This window comes from Hyaloscypha bicolor, assembly GCF_002865645.1.
Source record: "Hyaloscypha bicolor E unplaced genomic scaffold K444scaffold_124, whole genome shotgun sequence".
NCBI classification, from domain to species: domain Eukaryota; kingdom Fungi; phylum Ascomycota; class Leotiomycetes; order Helotiales; family Hyaloscyphaceae; genus Hyaloscypha; species Hyaloscypha bicolor.
In genome coordinates this window covers 356417-379934 of record NW_020194626.1, presented here as the reverse complement: position 1 = coordinate 379934, position 23518 = coordinate 356417, and the positions used below count along the sequence as shown (strand labels likewise).

General features: G+C 40.0%; 5 protein-coding genes across 5 annotated transcripts; 4 read left to right on the top strand and 1 right to left on the bottom strand.

Moving 5' to 3' along the window:
- Nucleotides 1–470: 470 nt before the first annotated feature.
- Nucleotides 471–2413, top strand: K444DRAFT_666384 (uncharacterized protein). The gene is made up of 7 exons (XM_024887181.1): nucleotides 471–978; nucleotides 1031–1050; nucleotides 1106–1142; nucleotides 1205–1272; nucleotides 1364–1737; nucleotides 1794–1855; nucleotides 1929–2413. The coding sequence occupies exons 1-7, from the start codon at nucleotides 831–833 to the stop codon at nucleotides 2213–2215; spliced, it is 996 nt and encodes a 331-aa protein (XP_024732594.1). The 5' UTR covers nucleotides 471–830; the 3' UTR covers nucleotides 2216–2413.
- Nucleotides 2414–2981: 568 nt separating this feature from the next.
- Nucleotides 2982–5938, top strand: K444DRAFT_76812 (siderophore iron transporter). Its single transcript, XM_024888694.1, has 10 exons — nucleotides 2982–3455; nucleotides 3521–3554; nucleotides 3615–3947; nucleotides 3997–4033; nucleotides 4094–4278; nucleotides 4344–4436; nucleotides 4502–4683; nucleotides 4790–4954; nucleotides 5023–5164; nucleotides 5228–5938. Exons 1-10 carry the CDS (start codon nucleotides 3261–3263, stop codon nucleotides 5671–5673), a joined length of 1812 nt encoding a protein of 603 aa, XP_024732593.1. The 5' UTR covers nucleotides 2982–3260; the 3' UTR covers nucleotides 5674–5938.
- K444DRAFT_536973 (enoyl-CoA hydratase/isomerase) lies at nucleotides 5836–6821 on the bottom strand (the record flags this gene model as incomplete). The annotated part of the gene is made up of 3 exons (XM_024875425.1): nucleotides 5836–5891; nucleotides 5943–6325; nucleotides 6430–6821. The coding sequence occupies 3 exons, from the start codon at nucleotides 6819–6821 to the stop codon at nucleotides 5836–5838; spliced, it is 831 nt and encodes a 276-aa protein (XP_024732592.1).
- A 451-nt stretch (nucleotides 6822–7272) lies between these two features.
- Nucleotides 7273–9154, top strand: K444DRAFT_616748 (AMP-binding enzyme). Its single transcript, XM_024880986.1, has one exon. It carries the CDS (start codon nucleotides 7361–7363, stop codon nucleotides 9032–9034), a length of 1674 nt encoding a protein of 557 aa, XP_024732591.1. The 5' UTR covers nucleotides 7273–7360; the 3' UTR covers nucleotides 9035–9154.
- Nucleotides 9155–14531: 5377 nt separating this feature from the next.
- On the top strand, nucleotides 14532–15209 carry K444DRAFT_595636 (uncharacterized protein). The gene has a single exon (XM_024878401.1). The coding sequence runs from the start codon at nucleotides 14672–14674 to the stop codon at nucleotides 15185–15187; it is 516 nt and encodes a 171-aa protein (XP_024732590.1). The 5' UTR covers nucleotides 14532–14671; the 3' UTR covers nucleotides 15188–15209.
- Nucleotides 15210–23518: the final 8309 nt, after the last annotated feature.

Genomic DNA, 23518 nt, shown 5'->3' with positions numbered 1-23518 from the left:
TACTTACAGCGCCCTGCCAGCTAAGCGAGAGGTGTCATCAAGCCTTGATCCTCTCTGTCCATGTCACTAAGGCCATGCCGAACTGCCCACTCTCGCCTTCTACATCGACGCGTTCTACAAAGTCACAATCTTACCGATACTATGTACAAGAAAAAGACCGATAAGTTCATCGAGTATTCGTCGGCGCGAGCTTAGCTATCGGAAACACCTTCCACGCGTAGTCCAGCTTGGCTGCTCTTTGCACCTCACCAATTGAATATCTTCGAATGAAGCAGCCCTGGATTTGCTTTTTTCCGTCAGCGGCCGGTTCAGAACTGAATCCAACTCGCCTGGCATGCATGTTCGGATGGAAGACTCTCCGCTTCCACGAGACGGACCCCCGGGAAAATTTCTCTCTTCGTTGGGCATGCGTCTAAGCGCCGTGGAAGTTCCCATGCACACAGAAAGCTCACACTTCCAAATAAACAGCACCCGTTTCAAAGCCTGTCTTCTTTCTCCTACGCCGCGTCATGGTTTCTCCCTCTCGGTAGGTTTATGCGATGCCTAGTGCAAGCCAATTTCCGCAACGTGGCTGGAATAAGCAGCACGAAAGTCAAAAAATAATGCTTGCAGGTCACCGCAAGAAAACGGGGTTTACCCCGTTGAAGATCATGGCTTTTCGCATGAGTCCACCCCTGACACTGAGTTCCTTACTCCCCGCATTTGGAAGCTTGGCGTCCCTAAGTTGAGAGAAGAGGGTGGGAATTATCCGATCGTGTTTTTCATATATTTGAGCTCCATTTTCTGCTGCTAAAGCGATCCTGAGTCTCGTGTGGCGAACTGGTTCGAGCATGATCATGACTAGCTCCACAGGTATGGAGGACATTGGGCCCAGTGTGGTTATCTGCAACGCGATCATGATTTGTCTCACGACATTCTGCATCGGAATAAGGTTCTGCACTCGGTTCTTCGTCACTAAAGTCTATGGTTGGGATGACCGTAAGTCGCCACATCTGGCGCTTGCAGACACCTGAAGCTAATTATTCCATAGTCTGTCTAGGAGTAGGTTATGTAAGACGACACTGATTACTGCTTGAAATAATACGAGTGCTTATTCCTTACCTAGCTCTTTGCGATGGTGTTGTGTGTTTGTAGTATTATTGGTTAGTACATTTATCCACCTCAGTGTTCCTATACTTCGCAATATAATTACTGATCTTCCTAGAAACCCGATATGGTCTTGGACGGCATATTTCTACAGTTTCACCTGAGGATTTGGGTACTTTCCTGAAGGTAAGGCGCGTTGAGCATGTGTTGACGTACATTCATGAACTTTCAGCGTCCATATTTGACCTTTGAATCTCTGATAACTGACTCATAACAGTACAACTTCGCAGCAGAGCTAGCCTACATCTTTTCCTTCGTAGCGTCAAAATTAGCCTTTGTATTCATTTACTTGAGAATATTCCCTAGGAGCCGCCTTCGAACCAGCAGCTATGTCCTCGCAGCAATCTTGGTCGCCGAGTTGATCGAAGAGAGTGTTGTGGTCCTCTCTCAATGTGCACCTTTACAAAAAGCTTGGAATGTGGAATTGCCAGGCAAATGCCTGAACCTACTTACCTTCTTTTATGTCTCGTTTGGTATCAAACTTGCAACGGATATCGCCCTCTTCTGCCTACCTATCCCGATGTTGGGGAAGCTGAAGATCGGTCTCGGCAAAAAGATTGGTGTTATTTTTATGTTCTCCCTTGGTTTACTGTAAGCTATTCATGATTCTTGCTGCTGCTTATATTAATAATGTCTTCCCTATCTAGCGTTTGCATTATCAGTATTATCCGTGCGACGTTCTTACAGAATACAAGTACCGATATCACATGTGAGAAACTATTCTCATCTCCTGCTCCTGATCCTTGAGTTAGTGCGAATGCCACAGCTTACCCTCCTGCTAGTTATTTTGCCTCCCGAACTAAATTGGTCGACAATCGAAGTATGCAGCCTCGTTATTTGCGCTTGCATTCCTACCTTCCGTGCCTTCCTCCGCCTCTTTCCCTGGATCAGCCGCCTACTTGATCTCTCCACCCAGCAAAGTAAATTCACGACTGCACCTCCTCGAAGCTCGGAAATTCTTCAAGAAGACGGCAAGGATGGAATCAAGGTTACAACGAACGTGCGCATTGACCATAGCAATGGGGACAGAGACTTAGAGCCTACTTTTATCTTTAACAATAATGTTTGAGATGATATCTTTAGGCTTTTCCTCTTGTTGACCCTACGTGTGTATCCGATATCTTGATGAAGGAGTTTGGCATCTTAGCGTTTGCATAATATAGGGCGAGATGTAGTCGTGTGAGCCGAGCAGCGGGAATTCTGAAAGCTCGCTCGTAATATCATTTTTACGGAGGCTTCTCGAATGTGCTACTTCGTTCTAAACTGCCCATGTTAAAGAAGTAAACCTCGTACTTCTTTCGGGCCCTTTCTCTACGGGCGTAAAGAGGTCTCGCGGCGCTCACGTGTTCCGTGATTGAGAGTAAGAGGATGGCCTTTCTTTAGCCAAGGAAACGTGCCTCTCTGTGCTTCCCTCCTTCTTCCATCTCCGTTGCTCAAACACAGTTAGAGTCTCGTGTAAACAAGGGCCTAGGCTCGGAGGATCAAATGCCCAATTTGGTTCAAAGACCGACAGGAAATCCAGCCCTCTGAGTGGTTTGGTCCGCCATTTCAAATAGAATCGTCCGACTACTTTCTGAATGCGAGTAGAACTTCACTGGGTGAGCAACACTGGCATCTAGTGGACAGGTCTTGTAATTACAGGGCGCTTCAGCGAGTGCACCATGTTGCAGTGACCTTGTGGCGAGCAGACGCCGTATTCCAAGGTCTTTTTACCCGAGTCCTTCCAATTGTGGTATGTTTGTCGATCAGCCCCTTACCCGGGAGCTTGTGCATGCGTTCCGGCCGGATAAATGCCGACGCAACTCTGTTTGAGCAAAGTTGATGAAGTTTTCCCCATGCACCCAGGTGGCTTGGAAATTGAAGATAAAAGGCTTATATTATCAGCTCTGCAGGATGCATATGCAGTGTCGCAGAGCGGCAGGGATTCGTACCGGAGCCATACTCGGACGGAATCCAGCTCTTAGCTGCTAATAAGCAACTTTCACAGTCTTCATGATCACCGTCTGTTTTGTCGCCCAACATCGACTCGCCGAAATACTACAAATCCTATTGAGCGATTTCCTACAATTTCCGCAATTTATCTTATCCAAACTTCTTCCCCATCTGCAGTGGCCATGGAGGAAATTGGAGGGTCGGAAAAGGCTTCCACGCCGACGACTGAAGAGGCTCACGATGGTGCTGATGCTTCTGCGATCGGTGGTCAGCTCCAGGACCTCCCAACTGGATATTATCGCTCTCCCAAATTTGTCGGCAGCATTATTGGTGTCATTCTCATGGCAAACAGTTTATATCTTGGATTTGTTCTTCCGGTTCGCTGCTAATCTCCCTCAGCTCTCCTCATCTCGGAATAGGATACTGATGTTCTGGGCTCTAGGCAAACATACTCTCCGTCATTGACGCCGATATTGGTCTGCTACACCCGTTCTCGCGAAAACCGAGACAAATCTAATCTTGGCATCTCTCTCTAGGACCTGATCCGAACTATCTCCTTATTTCCACAGCTTTCACGCTCACCGCCGGAGTGGGCTTGACTTTAGTCGGCAGACTCGGTGATATTTTTGGGCGTCGATACTTCTTAATTGGTGGCCAAACTCTCGGATTCATCGGAGCCCTCATCTGCGCAACGGCCAAGAATATTCCTGCTGTGATCGGTGGCACAGTTCTGGTTGGCCTCGCTGGTGCTGTACAATTGACCTTCACATTTGTAGTTGCGGAATTGGTAGCCAACAAACATCGAGCCAAAGTCGATGCCTTTTTATTCATGAGTATCATACCATTGTCGTCAATGGGGCCCGCCTTCGGCAAGTCACTGCATCTTCTTGCTACAGTTCTTTCTGACAAAATGAATAGCTCGACTGTTAGTGTCCAATACAAGACTGAGTTGGAGGTAGGAGCCCAGACTTTCGCAAATTAAATCGCATCAAGACTGATTTATTGGGTCTTAAAGATGGAATTACTATTTAAATGCCATATCCTGCGGGTTATCGGTTGTCTTTTTTATTTTGTTTTATTTCCCTCCAAAATTCAGCCAACTTACACGTAATGCTTCGTGGCGTTCGGAAATCAAAAAGTTCGACTACGGTGGATTTATTCTATATTCCGGAGGCCTGGTTCTGGTTCTTCTTGGACTTTGTGAGTGCTGCTTCATAAAATCAATGACAGGCGCTAGAGTACTAATCAAGACGTGAGTATTACAGCCTGGGGAGGGTCTGCATACCCATGGCATTCTGCTCATGTTATTGCAGCCCTAGTGGTGGGCTTTGTCACTTTGATCGCTTTCGCTATTTATGGTGAGTAAACGTTAAAACCAGGTGAAGTTGTCAACGAATTTCAACGCTTTGCTCACGCTCATTAGAGATATACATGCCTCTTGAGCAGGCTCTTGTCCCGATGTCACTATTTAAGATTACAAATTATAGCGCTGTTGTCGTCACAGCGTCCGTTGGAACCATGATCTACTTCTCAATGAATATCTTATGGCCTCTCCAGATAGCTGCCCTTTATACAACGGATAATATCCAGATCGGTTGGCTTTCTGTATGTAAAACCCTCATTCCTGAAGATATATTTTATTTCTTCACGAAAGGCTCAAGGATCAAAGCTTTGTTGTTTCGTCATAACTAATACACTATTATTGAATTAGTGCACCACTGGAGCTGCTGTTGTAATTGGCCAGGTAGTCAGCGGTCTAGTTTTCAAGAGAATCGGACATGTAAAATGGCAACTCGTCGGCTGTTGTGTAGGATTTACGGTATTTCTTGGTGGTATGGCTGCAGTGAACGCCAGCAATCGCGGTTTAGCAATAGCTGTAAGTTGTCTAAACTCAGGTTATTTATTGTAGTGTGAGTGGTTGGCTGACATGCCTCATTCAATCAGCTTACCATCTTGGCTGGGCTCTGCGTTGGGGCTTTGGAACTAATCACCATTATCATTGCAGGCCTTGTTTGCAATCCTGGCGATATAGGTCTAGCCAGTGGACTCTTAGGTTCCTTTAGACAAGTATCTGGATCTATCGCAGGTGAGTTTTGAAACAGATTCTATTTTATTCACATCAGCAATTGCTAAGAGAAGACATCGGCAGCCTCTATATATGTCAGCATTCTCACGAATCGGCTGACGACTACATTACCCGCGAATGTCGCACCGGCGGCATTGAACGCGGGATTGCCCAGTGCAGATCTTCCCGCTCTCTTTGCCGCACTCGCAACAGGAACAGCGACGGCCATGGAAGCAGTGCCAGGCATCACTCCTACAGTCATTGCAGCAGTGGGAGACGCTGTGAAAGTCGCCTATTCCCAAGCGTTCAAGACGGTGTATTTGACTAGCATCGCGTTTGGTGGCCTGTCCATTATCGCAGCGCTGTTCATTACTTCTATCGACGACTCGATGACAGATTTTGTTGCGAGGAAAATACGAGGTGTGGAGACCAAACCCATCGGTTCTGTGAGACGTACGGAGAAGATGGAGAGCAACACGATTGTATTAGGCAATGAGGAGAAGACCGATAAAGTTGAGGAGGTGGCTTAATGGTGACAAACATCGAGCGTTGATGGTAGGAGTGAAGTTAGGATTCTGTATCTATTGCCCATTTCCACGGGAGAGGCAGATTCAAACTTCAAAGCATGCTGGTTCCTCGAGTTTGGAGAGTGTAAAGGCAATATTCTCTACTGGTATCACATGCCTAGAGTTTCAAAGTCTCGACGCCGTCCATTGCGGTTTCCTCTTTTCCGTGAATGCTTTCAAACCTGCCAAACGTTTAAGCAGAAGTTAGGCTTCGAGGAGTTAATGCAACTCACCTTCTAAGATATTCGTTCCTCTTTGTAGTTCCGCGAATTCCCTTTCGAGCGTAATTTCCACCGCTCTCTCCACTGCAGCGGTTTCCCATCCTTCCCTCAGCCCTGCTCGAGTGCAAATAATGGCATCAGGGCTGTTTGCGGCAATTATTTCAGCAAAACGTACGGCTTCCAAAACCACTTGATCTTGAGGTACCACTTTGTTCACAAGTCCCCACTCAAAGGCTTCTTTGGCAGTGACATTTCTTCCTGTCAGCGCAAATTCCGATGCTCTTTGAAGTCCCAGCGTGCGAATGATTCGAGGTAGAGCGCCTCCAATTGGAGACACCCCTCGTTTCACTTCTGGGAGAGCGAAGTAAGCTGTATCTGCCGCGATAACAAGATCACTTGAAAAAAACCACAATGGTCAGCCAAAGTAAATAATAGAATATATACACTTTGAAGCACCGCTCACGCAGGAACAGAAAAGGACCAAGAACATGGTACGTACCAATTTACAGCAAACTCAGTCCCAGCACCCATCGCCAATCCATTCACAGCAGCAATGACAGGTTTCTTCCCGAGCCTTCTACTCAATGGCTTAAAGGCCGGCGCATTTCCCAATCGCTGTCTCGGGTCTGCGTCATCTTTCATCGAATCATTCCATTCTTTCAAGTCGGCTCCGGCGGAAAACGCCTTCTTGCCCGCGCCGGTGATGATCGCAACTGAGAGGCTGGGTTCGCTATCCAGCCATTTCCAGAAGGCGTCCATTTCCCAGTGCGCGGATGTGTTCATGCAATTGAGGTCTTTTTCGCGCGACATGGTGGCCAGGACCACGCGCTCGGCGGGGTAGGAAATTTGGAGGAAGGAGGTTGATGGGGGAGGGGTGCGAGTTGGGGCCATATTGTGTGCGGGAATGAACTTGAAATAGGTTAGATGTGGAAGAACAATAGGAGGCGAGGGAAGAAGATGAAAGATGAGGTTCCACTCTGCAGGTGGACCTGAATGAAGCGAAAAAGTAGAAGTCATAGAAAGGGAAAGGAGGAGAACCATCGCTCTGCTGAGGAAGGTAAATTTATGTCGACGCCTGTAGCCGCATTTGAATTTTAGGGTGCATATTTATTCGACAGGCTTTCTTAGAGGTCACTCTCAGGGTTTTCTGATGTGTGATTCTATGCATGAAGTCAAGAGAACGGAGAGTAATACATTACCCCGCACCCTGCACGGGCGCTGGTAAGGAAAGGGTGTGCATGCAAAATGCTACTCCATTTGGAAGTCAGGGCCGCCTGTGCATGCTGTGCAAGGACATTTTGGAATAAGGCTGCGCGTCATGCCCGTACAGATCAAAACTCAAGCTCGGGATTCTTTTGAGAATCTAGCACAGCATCAGTTTGAATCTCAGGCTTTTATCTGCCTCATCAGCTCTAATGCAGGAAACGAAAATGCGGATCTATAAGGAGAAAGACATCGAAATACCCCAAGACTTGAACCTTACTGAACTCCTTCATCAGAGCGCCGGCAATATCCCCGTACCGGAATCACATCTCATAGCGAAAGACAATCTCACGAACCGTAGCCTTACTATCGGCGAGCTCAGGAGTCGTGCGGGAAGAATTGCCAATGGCCTACACAAGTCACTGAGCCCATCTCAAGGCGATAGATGGTCTCTCGTGTTGCCAAATTGCGTCGAATACATAGAATGTTTCCATTCTATTCTGTGGACGGGAGGTGTGTGCTGCCCAATCAACCACGCTCTAAAACCACCTGAGATTTCCCATGCGCTTGTTGTCTCACAGCCAAAGTATATCATTGCATACGGTGAGGCTCTTCAAAGGATCATCCAAGGCATCAGACTTGCCAGAGATGCCTTGGCTGCAAAAGCGGTGGATTGGCCAGAACCAAAGCTTATGACTGTGATTCAAAAAGTTCAAGGAATCAAGCATGTCCCTGACGACTTTCTGGATGACGAGAAGCTTCCAATCCAGCACTATAACAATACAATGGGTCATCTGGCGACCATCCATCTCTCATCCGGCACCACAGGGCTGCCAAAAGGAGTCCGACTTACGCATTATAACTTTGTGGCAAACTGCTACCAGCTCTACGCTCATGATCCCCAGCAATTCCACTCCAACTCTCGAACCGTCGCTTTCACCCCTTTTGTCCACATCGCCATGACGACGATGCCGCTTTTCATGGGCCCTTGGACTGGCATGATGCACCACGCGATGCCATCCTTCAATCTCGATGCCTTCGGCCCTCTCGTCTCATCCGTTCGTCCAACTTCCTTCCAAGGAGTTCCATCCATAGCGCTTGCGTTCGCAAACTCAGACTTCACCACACGTTTTGACTTCTCCGCTGCGGAAATAATAAATTGTGGTCTTTCGATGAAGCAGGAGTTGTACGACCGTCTTACCAAGCGGGCGCCGTGGCAAATCGTCCAGTTATACGGCATGACGGAAGCAAGTCCATATGTGGCGTACCAGAGGCTTGGGGAGAAACTTGAGCTAGGTGCCGTCGGGCATCTTCTGCCCAACATTTCCGCGATGCTGAAAGTTGAGAATACAATGGAAGATGCCCCGGAAGGAGGTCCAGGAGAATTGTGGTTAAAGGGTCCGAATGTCTGTTCTGGGTACACGGATGAAGAGGTTAACAAGACAGCCTTTCCCAGTGAGGGATGGTATAATACGGGCGATGTTTGCACCATCTCCAAGTCCGGGATTCTGAGCGTGGTTGGTAGGACCAAAGAGTTGATCAAGTATAAAGGTTTTCAGGTGGCTCCTGCAGAGCTGGAAGCACATCTTAATTCACATCCGCACGTGGTGGAGGCTGGCGTAGGTGCGACCTGGGATGAGCATCAGTTGGCGGAGTTGCCAACAGCATATGTATTGTTGGTTCCAAGTTTGAAGACGAAAGCGGCGGTGTTGAAGGCACTTAAGGATGTTCAGGCTAATATCGATGGATTGGTGAGCGGGTATAAGAAGTTGAGAGGAGGTGTTTGGGCTGTGACGAGCCTGCCAAAAAACTCAACGGGGAAGTTTGTAAGGAAAGATTTGGGACGGCATAAAACGGGTCTGTCCTCTCTCGATATCGAAGATGAGAAGCCAAGGTTGTAGTTACAAAAGAACTCGAATAAGATATGAGGAGAGACCACAAGATCTGGACACCCCTCCGGTGCACTAGAGTGGGCACCCGGTAGTACAGTATTAGCAATGTCAGCCAGAAGCCTGTTCTCCCTCCTTTGCGACTTGTCTCTTTATCCAGTAATTTGACCAGGCTTTTCAAATCGAAGGTAAGGTATGAAAGACTGAACTTCAGATCAAAGGTGGTAGAGAAAAGAAACTGCACAGAGAAATTCCTCTTTCTGGGGCATCTCTTTAATCGCTACTCGAAGAGTATGCAGGTCATGATCAAAATAGCCGGGTTTTTGGAGGGCGTCCAAGGATGCCCTGTAAATACAGGCTTTTACTCACTGCTGAAAAGAATATAGGGTACCGTGGCAGGGCAACTATTGTAGCGCACAGATGCTAGCTGGTTAGCATGAAAAGCCTGTAATGTACTTGGTATTTGGGATAAAGAAACCCTTACCCTGTCACCGGGTGTTTTTAGCAGGTTCCAGAAGCAGGGGGTCAACCCACCAATTATTTAATCCTCTCTACTTCTTTTACTCATGCCGCTTTATAACTCACTATTTTATAGTCTTTAGTATCTAAGATGTCGCCATCCTCTCTCGACTTCTCTACCATTAAATATGAGATTTCTGCCCTTAAAATATCACGGCACAATTGCATGCGCGACGAGCGTCTCCGGGCCCAAACTCTTTACTTTTACGCCGGCCAATCAAAAGTACGATATTGCTCGTTAACCTAACACTACGCCTGGGCAAGTCTAATACGCTATTACTTACCGTATTACTCCTCAAAAGAAGAGGTCTGGAAAAAGACCTTTACTCGGTCCGGTAAAACGCAAATAGCTAGTTAAATGGGTATGCGCGTTAGCTAAGAATCGTTATATGCCGTGGAAGGATATACCTGGGATCTTGGGGTGGAACTACTCGGTTTACGCAATTGAGGCGGCCTTTAAATACGAGGGTTTACTCGCCGGACTACTTTAAAGAAGCCCCTCTTATTAGAAGCACACATGCGAGAATGGTTAGCCTGGATAGAGGAGTATAAAAACTAGACTTGGGAGGACTTGAAATGGGTATTTTGAATGGACGAGACGTGGGTAAATCTTGGGAAGCACAAGAAAGTTAAGGTAATTCGGGGGGTAAGTAAAGTCCTATATCCTAATTACCTTACACCTAAAATAAAGAGAAAGATCGGGTGGATATTTTAGGAAGAGATCTTAGGTGCTTAGAGAAAAGAACTAAGTCTTACTCTCATTATATTATCCTAATTATTGCCTGGTATACCTCTTATTAGTAATTGATTTTTATATAAGATAATGCCTCTAGGCATATAGTAAAGGCTATATTAGTAAAGATAGAGAGATAAGGTCTAAGGCTTATCTTTTGCTCTATAAATTCCCCTAATTTAAACCTAATTAAGAACCCTTGGAATTGAATTAAGGACTATATATAAGAGAAGTATTCTAAGATTTACCGGTCTTACCCTGCTTAATGTGACGGCGGGATCAATGCAATGGTCGAAGGCTCAAAGTTCAAAGAATCTCATGTATTGAAAATACTAAGCTGGAGAGCAAAGAAGGGAGGAATGCCTCGACCTTTAGTAGTGCTTTGCCCATTCCTCTGGCTTAGTTCCCTGTTTCAGACCTGTTTCCTGATTCCTATTCCCGGCAGATCATGCAGTTATGCCAGCCGTCACACTTAAAAGAAGCTATAAATAAAGCTTAGAACTCAATTATAAATAAGCAAATAAGGGAGTTAATAGGGACGATATATAACAGGTATCAGGCCGTTATAAACGTATGAGGAGGATCTATATAAAATACTAGAGAATAAAAGTAGCATGAGCACGTGAGTGGCAGTGAGGTGTGTGGAGCACTGGCAGGGTAGGGGTTTATTTACCATGAACACCAAGTATCTCGACCAGGCATGCCCTGAAGTCGCATGACTTAATGCCGCGGTATCTGTATACATACATAAATGATCCAGCATTTATGCAATTGCGGTTCTTTGACTACTGCCAGAACCACACTGAGCCCTTGGACGAGATATATCGAACCGGGTTTCGGGTGATATCCATAACTGGTCTTGGCAAATCTAAAATAACCCGCCCATCAGCCCTGCGCGGAACCAGTGCGGTGGTACTGCTTTCAGAGGCAAAATCTGAATATATATTCCTGCGTCTATTCCGTCTTCTTTCTCGACGACGTGAACAGACAGCATATGCCTGGTAGACGGCCGCTGCAACACTCAATATACCGAATCCTACTCCAAACCAATCGCCGATAGTCATAGTTTTGCCCCCAGCACCGGAGTCGTTATCAGCTGCAATACCTAAGAGTTGGAGAGACTTATTAGCCCCAGGAATCAAAAGGATGTAAAATGTGAGGGATGGTGCCCTTACCAGTCCCATTGCGAGTGATACCACCTGTCACGGCCTGGACAAGCTGTGGAAGTGGAATGTAGTGTGTATTGTATAAATAATGTAAGAATGATCCAGCTCTAATGGCGGTGAAGAAGCTATATATATGCCTGTACGCAGCACGTGACACCACCTGCCCGGTGTGCCTGACAGAACTGTGCGAAGGTGTCGTATGCTGTAGTCGCATTGTTCTGAACGCAGTCTTTTTTAACGCAGGCAAAACTTCAAAAACGGTCTCGTTGTTCTGGCTCGTGCAGCAATCTCCACCTGGGTAGTCGCACTGGTGGTAGAAATTAGACAACTAGCTCGAGTGTGGGCACGCAAGACAAGATCTTGCGCATTCGGGATATGTATCCTAAATAGGATTAAAGCTTGTGGTTGAGCACGATTCGGTTATGCCGATGACGGCACAGAGGACAAGAAGCCGCATTGCGGGGAAGAACATGGCGCAATGTGATCCAATCTGACGGGGGGTAGGCGGTGGCTCTATGTCGTAATGCAGTGACATGATCAACACCTACCGTGTCACAAATATATATGAAAGAAATCTTTTTTTTTTCACCCGCGTCCTCAAGGTGGCAATAAATATGAGTGGAAGCTCTAACGCGTCGACCATCTGTAGCCTTCTCCCAGATTGGCTCATATGCGTCTCATCCACAAGGCTAATAGAGGCCGGCAACATCAGGTCAGAAGTCAGGAGGATTATGCTGCTTCGATGCTTCGGCATTAAATGAAAATGACACAGCGTATCGCCTCAAGGATTTCGAGAATGAAAAAGAAGATTCAGCTATCCAATCAATAGTGATGGCTTCACACGAAGGGGGACGGGCCGACCCTTTGCAACCGCTTTGCGGCTGGGGATCGCGGCCAAATTCGCCAATGCGGCAAAAGGTGGGAAGCGCTAGCTCAGTCTCTGACCGCGCTTGAAACCAATGCCATAGTCAGAATAGAACTTGAAACTGAGTTCGCCACATTCTGAGCCATTGCTGTCTATCGTACAACACTGTCGTGGTTCAATGGAGGTGTTGTGACGTCAGCGTCACATGACCTGGCCCTAGCGTGGCACCCTGTACTTGGCTCGAGCTCCCTGCTCTCTTCTCTCTTTAGACATACATACACACCCAATACAGCTGATTCTGCTTCCAGAACACCAGCCACGGGTCGTGATAATACCGTTCCGTCAGAGAAATGCGAAATAAGATGACACTCTATCAAAAATCAGCGTGCTGTTCTTGTGGCTCAGAGTTACACATCTTTTACCATCGCATAATCTTTCTCCATCACCAACCTGTGAGTATTGGCTCCGGATTGCCAAGTTTGGGAATCGTCCTAGGAACACTGACTGCGAGTATTGTCGCGACAAAGACGTGTGTTGATCTTGGTCTTCTAGTTTCTCTTCCTGCTGTTTTGTCGCCTCCGTTGCAATTAGAGCAGGCAGGGGTTTGACTGTCTGTGATATTTACAGCTCTCGCATAGGACTTCATAGGAGGTGGCCTTTTTGACTGGGTGCTGGAAACTGGGATTGGTCAGGCCATTGCGAACAGCTTCAGCAGCTTCTCATTACGATCCGGGATTCTGACCTGTGCATTGCTAGATATGGCCTCTATTACTCCTCTTGGTGCGCCGTTGCTCCTTCGGCTCATCGTTGTTGAGGCTTTCGTGACCGCTACTGAAGGTATCATTGCGGAAGACTGATAGGCTTTCTGCGAGCCGAGCGAGACACAACGATTTGGTAAACTTAAATGAAATAAATGTGGGTGAAAATAGACTGCTTAAGCAAGAATTTGGGATATTTGAAAAAGGTGATAGGGAGAATGTTCGGATTCTCGTATAGTCATATTCACGGCTATCGATCATTGTGCTTGTTATGATCAGACAAAGTCCAGGGAAGGAGTTTCAAAAAAGAAAAAAGTGGCGATAACGCCTATACTTGAACGGCCTTCCCTTGATGAGTTGAAAGGGGGGCAACTTGATCAGCAACAAAGAATGAGCAGAAGCTTTGTTTTTGGGGGAGGGGGCAACATTCGAACTGAATTCTTTGTCTGCTTGAAAATCATTCTTACCAAGAAATGTCTGTTCTCTATCAACTCTCAATACAAAAAGACTTCGGTGAGTCCTTCAATGATCCAAGACTTCTTTAAATACTAGTTGTATTCAACTAAGTCGTTCGAACTGGCCATATCACGGCATTTCTCGAGTCGAAACCGGAGAAGAGGACAATCACCGCCGAACCAGACCGAAAACAAAGCCGCGAAAATGGAAAGCTTCATCGATCGAGTTATCACGGGCAGGGTCTTCAAAGATATCAGTGATATTGCTCGTGGTAGAAGAAGGCTGCGATGGGAGTTGGAGCCTCTGGATGAGGGACGATCCGAAAGCATTGAGAACGACCCTCAAGATCGGGAAAATGCTGTGACGTATGATCTTGGACATATTTCGGAAGATACAGCAGAAGAGCTATCGGGATCAGAGGCGGATTGGAGATCGATGCAATCCTGTCAATACAATGATGATCAGGCTGAGACTGACGTCTCTGGAAGACCACAGAGCGTCTGCAGCGCAGACGCCACACCAAGCAAGGATCCAGTACTCACTGTCTCGTCACTGGAATTAGTGACCTTCCGGGAGAGTGATGGTCAAATATCATCTGCTCTCATGTTGTCCGCACAGATGGTGAAGCAGTGGAATGCTATACTTCGCTGTGAACACATCATAAACGGACATCTCGTAGAGCTGGAGCAACTTGACACAGCGGACGTGGATATCGCTTTACGAATTGAGAGAGCAATGCACGGAGATGACAATCGTGGAGAAGATCAAGTGGCCGCAAATGCGAATCGAATCCAGGAGTTAATTCAATACCGCGAGGACATCGAAGCTGAAAGCGAAACTTTGATCAGCAAAATCCAACTGGAGGAGATTGCTCTTCGAGAGCCCAAAACTCTATTGTATCAAGACTGGACCAATATTTTGACACAAGCAAACCTTCTCGAACCCTTCGAATCTGACAGCACTGGCATGACTTCAGGTAGCCAAGCTCCCTCAGTGGTCTCTGTGGCACAAGCAACAATCAGTGAATTAAAGAGACGCATCCCTCGAGGCCGAACACCATCTCCAACTGGTAGCGTTGCATTGAGCAAAGTCGCAGCGATAATCGAAGAGAGATCTCACGAAGTGCTCCACAACTTCTTGGTTGAGAAGGAGATGGCTCTTCAGGAAGCCCAGAGAAAACTCGATGATTGGGATGCCTATTATGACGACATGCATCAGGGATGGCAAGAGATGGTCGCGAGTGGACAGATCTCCAGCTCGAAGAGCGAGTTCGATGTAGATCTGTTACGAGAAGCTCAGGAAGCTGCCGGAGATCTCATTCGAGCCGAGAACGATTTGTCCGAAGCGAAGCACCATGCAAAAACCTTCGGAATCTTCCTCGAGACTCCAGATCAGGATTCACGCTTTGCAGACTATGCAGATGATGGTTATGCAGAATCACTGGAGGCAGCGTGGATAAGCCATGTGGATAAAGGATGGATTCAAAATTGGATGAGCGATAACGAGGGCGAGTCTGGAGGCTTTAACAAGTGTGATGACTGGGATGCGAGGACAGTTGATATCAGCGATAGTGTCAGCGTGATCGCCAATGGAAAGGAGAGGAGCCGAATAGATCGCTGGCGGTCAATTTGCGAGAGCCTTCAATCGAGTCTCGAGAAAGATACATAAATTATGAACGGCGGGTTGGAATCTATATTAATTGATAGAAAATCCAATCTACAAAATCAATTGAACATAAGTCGCACAATATCTCTTGGCCGTGTTAGAAGGGGGCTTGTCACGGCCTGGACAAGCTGTGGAAGTGGAATGTGGGTGTGTTTGTGTATATTGTAATGAATGATCGTGCCCTAAGGGCGGTGAAGAAGCTATATATACGCCTATGCGCAGCACGTGACAGGGCTCCCTAATTTCCGAAGTAAATGGGTCAAATGTGAGAGACCATGGACGTTGGGATGAATCCTGCGACATTTCCAGCATGTTAAACTAAGAATTGAAAGGCCACATTGTAAATCAAAAGTGTTCATGCTTGAATTCACTTCTGTGAGAACTTATTCCAACTCAAGCAAAGCCAGTTTCAATTTTGAATGTCTGGAAGAGTACTCTCAAATTTCGCCTCTCTTGATGCCACCCACTGAACTCTAACAATACAAGAAATCTCAAACGAAATTATGCGTCAAGATTCATCACACAGGTTGAGAAAATTGACAAGGAAATCAAATTGTTTATCCTCGCTCACGTGACACTCGTCTCTGGAAAGGGGTTGCGGCTTCCAACGTTATGGGCCGCCGTAATCAGGGGTTTGTTGACTTCTCAAACTTCAACCTCATCCAGCATTATCCAGACTCAGGCCATTTTTTTAAGGGCTCAACTACCTTAAAATCGCCCACCCCCATCACCAGTCACGCAATGAAAATGAATAGGGGAAGGCAACGGAGATTGAGAGAAAAAAAGAGATCCATTTCAGAAGGCCGTAAAATTTACTAAATTACCACCGACCTGCAGTAGTATAAAGGAAGATCGACTATACAGAAAACTGGAAGAAAGCAGAGACTTCTTCTGCTAAGCAAAACCGCGCTGGCAGATAGATAGATGTACTTACTTCGACTCTTCGGTTCGACGTCTGGCAGAAAGTCCAATCTAGCCACCTGCTTGGTAAGTCTCTTGGAAAGGCAACATCTGAAAACTCACTACTGGAAGAATTCCTTTGCTCAACCTAATTTCACATCGGTTGCTCCTGCTCTTGGGCCGAGTTCTTGTTCGATGCTGATAAGTTGTTCGTCGCTTACAGAGGAGAGCTGGGTGTGACGGCGGGATCAATGCAATGGTCGAAGGCTCAAAGTTCAAAGAATCTCATGTATTGGAAAATACTAAGCTATGGAACAAAGTAGGGAGGATGCCTCGACCTTTAGTATTGTTCCGTCCAAGCAATTCCGGCTTAGCTTCGTTTTGTGCCTGTTTCCGATATCCTGTCCTTGGCAGATCATGCCCTTACGCCAGCCGTCACACTGGGCAGTGGAGCAGATGGAGCCAAATTTCCCTTTGGCAAAAGCTTCATCAGTCCAGATGCTTGCATCATCGGTGCAGTCGACATCTTATTCGAAATAGTTGAGCAGTTATCTAGGAAGGCTTTGTGTCTTGCATTTGATCTGGGCGATCTTTCATCAACTGAAAATCCGAATGCATTTGCATACAGACATTGTAGCTGATGTAGGAGCCAGTAGCATGAACCATAGTATCGCTTAAGTTGAACCATATTATCAATTAGCGAGAATACCCTTGTATTTTCCATAATATGGATCAACTTTCCTCACCAAAAACCACACTGTGCCCACTATCTTTAACGATACATAGACACCTGTCCTCGTTTACAGTATCCTTCCAAACCGGACCTCCTCCCAACGGCCCGCCAGGCATACTCCTAGCATATGCTTAACCTTTACTACTAAGAAACACCTAAGTAAGTTAGAATATATCTTCCTTTACTATTGCTCAAGCATATGCTCGGCATATAGAACCCATATACTTAGCATATGCTTAACCTTTGTTAGTAAGAAGCACACAAGCAAACTAGAATATATCCTGCTCTATTACTACCTGTAATATATACTCGGTATCTGGAACTCATATACCGAGCATATGCTTTACCCTTATTACTAAGAAGTATATAAGTAAGTTAGAATATATCTTGTTTTACTATTGCTATTGCTTTAGCATATGCTCGGTATATGGGATCCATATACTTAGCATATGCTAACCCCAACCCGTAGGGCCTTTACGCTTTAATATATCCCAATGCGGGGGGTTCTCACCGCCCCCCAACCCCCCGGACTAACCCAGACCCTAACCACTTGTTGTGACGTCAGCGTCACATGGCCTGGCCCTAGCGTGGCACCCTGTATCCTAGTCTCAAGCTCCCCGCTCCTCCTCTTCTCTTCTCTCTTTAGACGTTACATACACACCCAAACAGAGCTGTTTACCAGACCAGGTCTTCCGCTCAGGGTCGTGATAGCACTGACCCTAAGCCCCTTCGCAAGCTCGGGACTAACCTGAACCTTCCTAGCCCGTATAGCTATAGCCTGTATATACGCAGAGCATAAGGAGAGCATATGCAAAGCACATGCCTAAAATATAATTGCCACAAAATCTACCTATTTCATTTGCTCGGTTAGCTGTCTCGCTTCTTTAAGCAATACTATATATCAGCTAAATAAACGAGCATATGCAGAGTTTGATAATATGGTTCAACTTAAGCGATACTCTGGCTCAACTAAAACCCCCTAATGTAGGGACTAGGGATGAAGCTGCCCCGAGATGGTGCATATTCTGTCCATCCTGTCAGAGTATGCGCTAGTGACGTGAACCGACGTCTTATCGTTCTCATAATGCCATGCCGATTCTTCACGAAGGAAGTTTGGGTCAAGTTTACCCCACAACGTATCGTGCTTACTTTCAGCCGGTGCTGATATTGCTCGAAAAGGCTCCGTCCATTCTTGAATGCTGACGCGCTCACTCTACTGAGGCCATTAGCGGGCTAGCGGACAAATCCGAGAAGCGAAAAGTGATTTTCTGATTTTCGCGCCCACACCCCCCCCCCCCCCACCACACCTCACTAAAAAAAAAAGTACAGTATATACGCCTTATTCTCGACTACTCCTAACCCCCCCTTAGCTTGCGTGGTCCGTAAGGCAAATCCCATGGATTACGAGGCATATCTCTATCTTCCTTACTTTCTATATCTTCCGTATTACCTATATTACTCGAATTATCTATATTTCCTTTATTCCTTTCTCCTCTAGTATTTTTACCCTCCTCTACTATAACCTTCTTCCCTATTACCTTCTAATCTTATATCTATCTTTATATTTGCTTTCTATATCTTATAGATAGTTAAGGCTTTAGTATAAAGGGTTTTATAAATACGGAATAAGGCTTTCTAGACTTAGTAGGATTAGTATTAAGTTAATAGAAAGTATAAACTTTACTATTATTATTATATCTATAATTTATATAAATACTATTAAATTCGCCTTTTATAACTATATAGTATTTAAAAGGGCCTCTTGATTTCTTCTTATTACTATAAGTAATATAAGCTTAAGAGAATTTAATTCTATAAATATATACTAAGCTTATCTCTAGATTTGCCTTGCTTTTCTCTAATTTCTTTAGCTTCCTGCCCTAGTATAGCTCTATTTCTCTAATTTTTAATCTTATTATTAATTTACTTTACTATTTTAGTAGTATTATTAGATAATATAAGAAGATTAAAGTATTATTATAGAAAAGAAAAAGAAAGTTATATATAAGAAAGAGGTTAAGAAATAAAGAGATTTATTAGTTAAATATATTAATAAGAAAAAATATTATAAATTAAATCTAAATTATTAAAGAATATATTATAAATATTATTTTTCTATTTATTTATAGCTTTATTATTTTTTCTACTACTTTTGCCTTTATTAGAGCTATTACCTAAAGCTATATTTAATATATCTTTAATAAAAAAAAGCTTTAATAATAGTATTATATATTAGAATTAAAGTTATTTTCGGAAGAAAATTAAGATTAAGATTGAGGCTAAGATTAAAGCTAATATAGCTATATCTTTATTATTTATTTTTAGGATATAAAGATATATATTTAATATAATTATTTAAATCCGAATAAATTTATAATAAATAATATTTAAAAATAGAAATATTAGTACTTAATAGCCCTAGATTAAATATATTTAAATATTAAAAAAATTATAATTTTAGGTATTATAGTTATAAAAATAAAGATATAAATATTCTTTTTTTTACTAACTTATAAAAGCTAAGATATATTAATAATAATTAAATTATACTTAATTTATATAATTAGCTAATTTACTTTAATAATTATAAATAATTCGAGATAATTTAAATCTTCTTAAATTTCTATATATAGCTTATTATATAAACTTTTATATTTCTATATTTAATAATACTATTATTAATTTACTAGAAATATATAATACTATTATATAAATATAGAAGTACTATTTATATAAGGTTAGTAAAGTTCTTATTTAGAAGTAAGAATTATAGTATTATAATATTAATATATAATTCCTAAATCTACTAAGCCTAAAGGGATCTAGTTTACTAGTCAAATTACTAATAGGATATAAAATTATATAACTATATTTCATATCTTATATCCTATTACCTATATCCTATTACTTATATCCTATTACTTATATTCTATATCCTATATCCTATAACTATATATATAACTCCTAAAAGAATAGTTATACTAATATTAAAAACTTTCTAAAAATATAAAAAATAGTATTTCTTTCTAATTATATATAAATTCCTTAATTTGGCCTAATATTAGATTTCCTAAATACTCTATATATTTATATTACTTCTGAGGTTTTAGTTATATACTAAAGGCTATAATCTTTTATATATAACTTCTCTTTTTGTAATATTTTCCTATTCTATATATCTATTTTCTATTCTATTTATATTTAACTTATTTCTCTATATCTAATTATATAATATTTATATTAATTAGGTATTTAAGAGTATTTATTAGCTTTAATTTCGTTATGAAATTAGCAAGATTTAATTCTTCTTTAATCTATTTAACTTCTATAATTTCTTATTATTTATATATCTAATAAAGATATATTATATTAATTATTAGGTATTTCTCTCGAGTAGTATCTAATTTAATAAGGTATTTATATAATAACTTCGAATTTATATAAATAACTAGTAATAATTCCATTTCTAGTACTTTATTAATTATAGATTTAACTAAAGTACCTATATTAAAACCGTAAGCTATACTATAGAGTTCTAAAGCTAAAACGCTTCTAGTAATTTTCTTATATTTAATAAAGAACTAGTAGATAATATTAGTATATCTAGTTCTATTTACTAGAACTAGAATATATCTAATTTAGGAAAAGAGATCTCTATTATTTATAAATAAAGTATCTATAAAAATAATTAAATATAAGAACTTCTTTATTAGCTTTATAAATCTTAGTTCTCTAGTAATATTCTTAATTTACTATTAAATATATTTATTAAATATCTTTATATTAGTTTCCGAGAGTTTAATAACTTAAGTAATAATTAATAGGTTATATAAAGCTTCTAGTTAATAGACTAATATAATATATATTTCTCTTATATATTAGATAATATATTAGTTTTTAATAAAGAGATTTTAATAAATAGTATTTCTATTACTTATAGTAATAGTATTTTTTATAGAAATAATTTAAAGATTCTTATACTAGTATTCCTATATAAGAGTAATTCTAGTAGTATTTATATAAATAATACTTCTATTAAATTTGAAATTATAGTTAAAAGTAAGAGATTTATATTTCTTAGCTAAAAACTTAGCTTTATAAAACTTTAATTATTTTGCTTTTATAAAATTATTAGTTCTAATAAATAAGATATTATTAGTTTAAAGGCTAATAATTTCAAAGAGTTATTTATTATAAAATAGGTAAGAATTATAAGTTAATTATTCTATAGAGAGTTTATTAATATAATAGAAATAGTAAGTCTTAAATTAGTAGTTTCTAGCTTCCGGTATACTATATAGTAGTTTTATAATTTTTAGAATAGAATTATTTTTTAGATTTAATTTTCTAATAAGTTTATAGAATAGATTAATATAGAAATTATAATTAAATAAGGTTATTAATTAGATATAAGCTTATAAGATATTATATAAATATAATTCTATAATATTTATTATTATAGTAATAATATTAAAAATAATTCTTTAGTTAATATATTAGATAATAAGTAATTATATTAATACTATATATTTCTTACTATTATTATAAGCTTAGATAACTAGTTTTAACTTCTTAAACTCTTTTTTCATATTCTTATTCTTAATCTCATTAATAAATTAGGAGTTAAAAATATATATTTCTTTTAGTATTTGAGATCTAGAAATAATTTTAAATATATCCTTTTCTAAAAAGCTAATAATTTTAACTTAATAGGAATTCTTATATAGTTTATTATCCTATAGAAATACTATAATATCCGGGGTTTTATAAGAGTATTCTTTATTATATTTTAGTAGAATAGTAAGAGAAATTATATTTATATTATTTTTAGCCTTATTATTAGATTCGGGAATAGGTTTAGGTTCGGGGCTATTAGTAATAACCTTAATATTTTCTATATAAAAGGGCTTTATAGAGGTCGAATAGAAGGTAATATTACTATATAGTAGAGCTAATATATAGTTCTCTCTATTAATAATTACTAGTTTATATAGTTTATTTTAATTACTAGATTAACTAATATTTTCTTTATATTAAATAAGAATATTTGAATTCAGGAGTAATTTATAAATATTAGTAATACTAGAACTATTTCGAGTATTTAAAGTATTTATAATTTAATATCTAGCTTAAAGCTTCTGAATTTCTATTATTACTTTCTTAAATACTACTAATTACTATAATATAGTAAGTAATAAAGTATTATATTCGGTTATTTAAGGTAAAGTACTATAAACCAAAAGGGTTAGAATAATACTATTAGGTCCTATAAAGTTATTAATAGCCTTAAAAACTATTTGAAATATAATATCCTTATTAATTTTATTAATTTTAGTTATAATAATAAGATAGATATATTGAATTAGGCTATAATAATATTCTATAATTCTAATAAAGTTATAAGCTTCTATAGAAATAATCTTAACCTTGGTTTCTATAGTATTTATAAGCTAAATAAACTTTTTACTAGTAAACTACTTTCTAATATCTGCTATAATCTAATTAGAAAGACCTAAATAGTTATTAATCTAGTATTATTTAAATATATTTTAGATATATATTATACTAATATTCTAGAGCTATTAGCCGGTTTAATATTAAGTGCCTTTATTAATAATATAAAATATAGGCTTACTAGAAATATAGAAAATATTAATAATAATAGAATAGTTAAAGCTAATATTATTTCTTAGATTAAACTTGAATTATCTAAATAATTAGCTATATTTCTGGTATTATTTATAATATTTTATAAGATATTTAAAGGCTTCTATATTAATATTATAGCCTATTTATTCTAGTATATTTTAAAGCTTATTAATAAATAAATAACTAAAATAATAATATAGATATTATAATTTAATCTTTATAAAAAAGCAGGAATTATAAGTAAAGAATTCGGAAATAAAGCCTTATAGTATAGTATTCTAAAATAAGAAAAAGTATCTAAAATATTATATTATAGATATATATTTTCCGGTAAAAGTAATAAGATAATTAGTAAGATTATTAAAATAGACTTCTAGCTTATTTATATTAGTTAAGCTAAATAAAAATAAAGTTTTTAAAAATATAATATGAAATTATACTTATTTAATTAGTATATTTACTATTATAAATCTAATAGAAAATATAGATTTAATACTAAACTAGATATTAACTTAATCTTTAATAGTTTTATTAAGTTTAATACTATTATTAGTTTACTAGAGAGCTTAAAATTAGTTAGAACTAGTAATTAAATATCTAAAGGCTCTAATATTAATTATAATTCTATAAAAGTAATAAGTATTATATCTTAATATATTATTAATTATAAAAGTCTAGATATTTTCTATTAAGGGTTTAATAGGCTCTAAAATATAGTTTTTATTTATTATTTAATATATAAAAAAAATAAAAATAAAGTTATTTATAAAAATATTAGCTATAGTTATTAGTAAAATAGAAATAATAAAAGTAGCTAAAAAGCTCTTAACTAAAATAAAATAGAAATCTGAGTAATATTTTTTCTTTTTTATTCGTTTTTACTAATAAAACCTTAAAAGTATTATTTACTAGTTTATTCTTATTATTCTTATTATTTTCTTTATTTTTAGCTTTAGTAATATACTATATATAAGTATTACTAAAGTATTTATTAAAGTTATAGGTATTTTAGAATCTAAACTAATAGATATTTCTATTCCTAAATCGAGCCT

Bases quoted from the DNA above. Each gene is read 5' to 3' on its own strand.
- K444DRAFT_666384 (XM_024887181.1), top strand. From the start codon at position 831: ATGATCATGACTAGCTCCACAGGTATGGAGGACATTGGGCCCAGTGTG. The intron at 1,143-1,204 runs GTTAGTACATTT...TGATCTTCCTAG, and splicing joins GTGTGTTTGTAGTATTATTG to AAACCCGATATGGTCTTGGA. The intron at 1,856-1,928 runs GTGAGAAACTAT...CCCTCCTGCTAG, and splicing joins TACAAGTACCGATATCACAT to TTATTTTGCCTCCCGAACTA.
- K444DRAFT_76812 (XM_024888694.1), top strand. From the start codon at position 3,261: ATGGAGGAAATTGGAGGGTCGGAAAAGGCTTCCACGCCGACGACTGAA. The intron at 4,279-4,343 runs GTGAGTGCTGCT...TGAGTATTACAG, and splicing joins TCTGGTTCTTCTTGGACTTT to CCTGGGGAGGGTCTGCATAC. The intron at 4,955-5,022 runs GTAAGTTGTCTA...TCATTCAATCAG, and splicing joins ATCGCGGTTTAGCAATAGCT to CTTACCATCTTGGCTGGGCT.
- K444DRAFT_595636 (XM_024878401.1), top strand. From the start codon at position 14,672: ATGGCTCTTCAGGAAGCCCAGAGAAAACTCGATGATTGGGATGCCTAT.
- K444DRAFT_616748 (XM_024880986.1), top strand. From the start codon at position 7,361: ATGCGGATCTATAAGGAGAAAGACATCGAAATACCCCAAGACTTGAAC.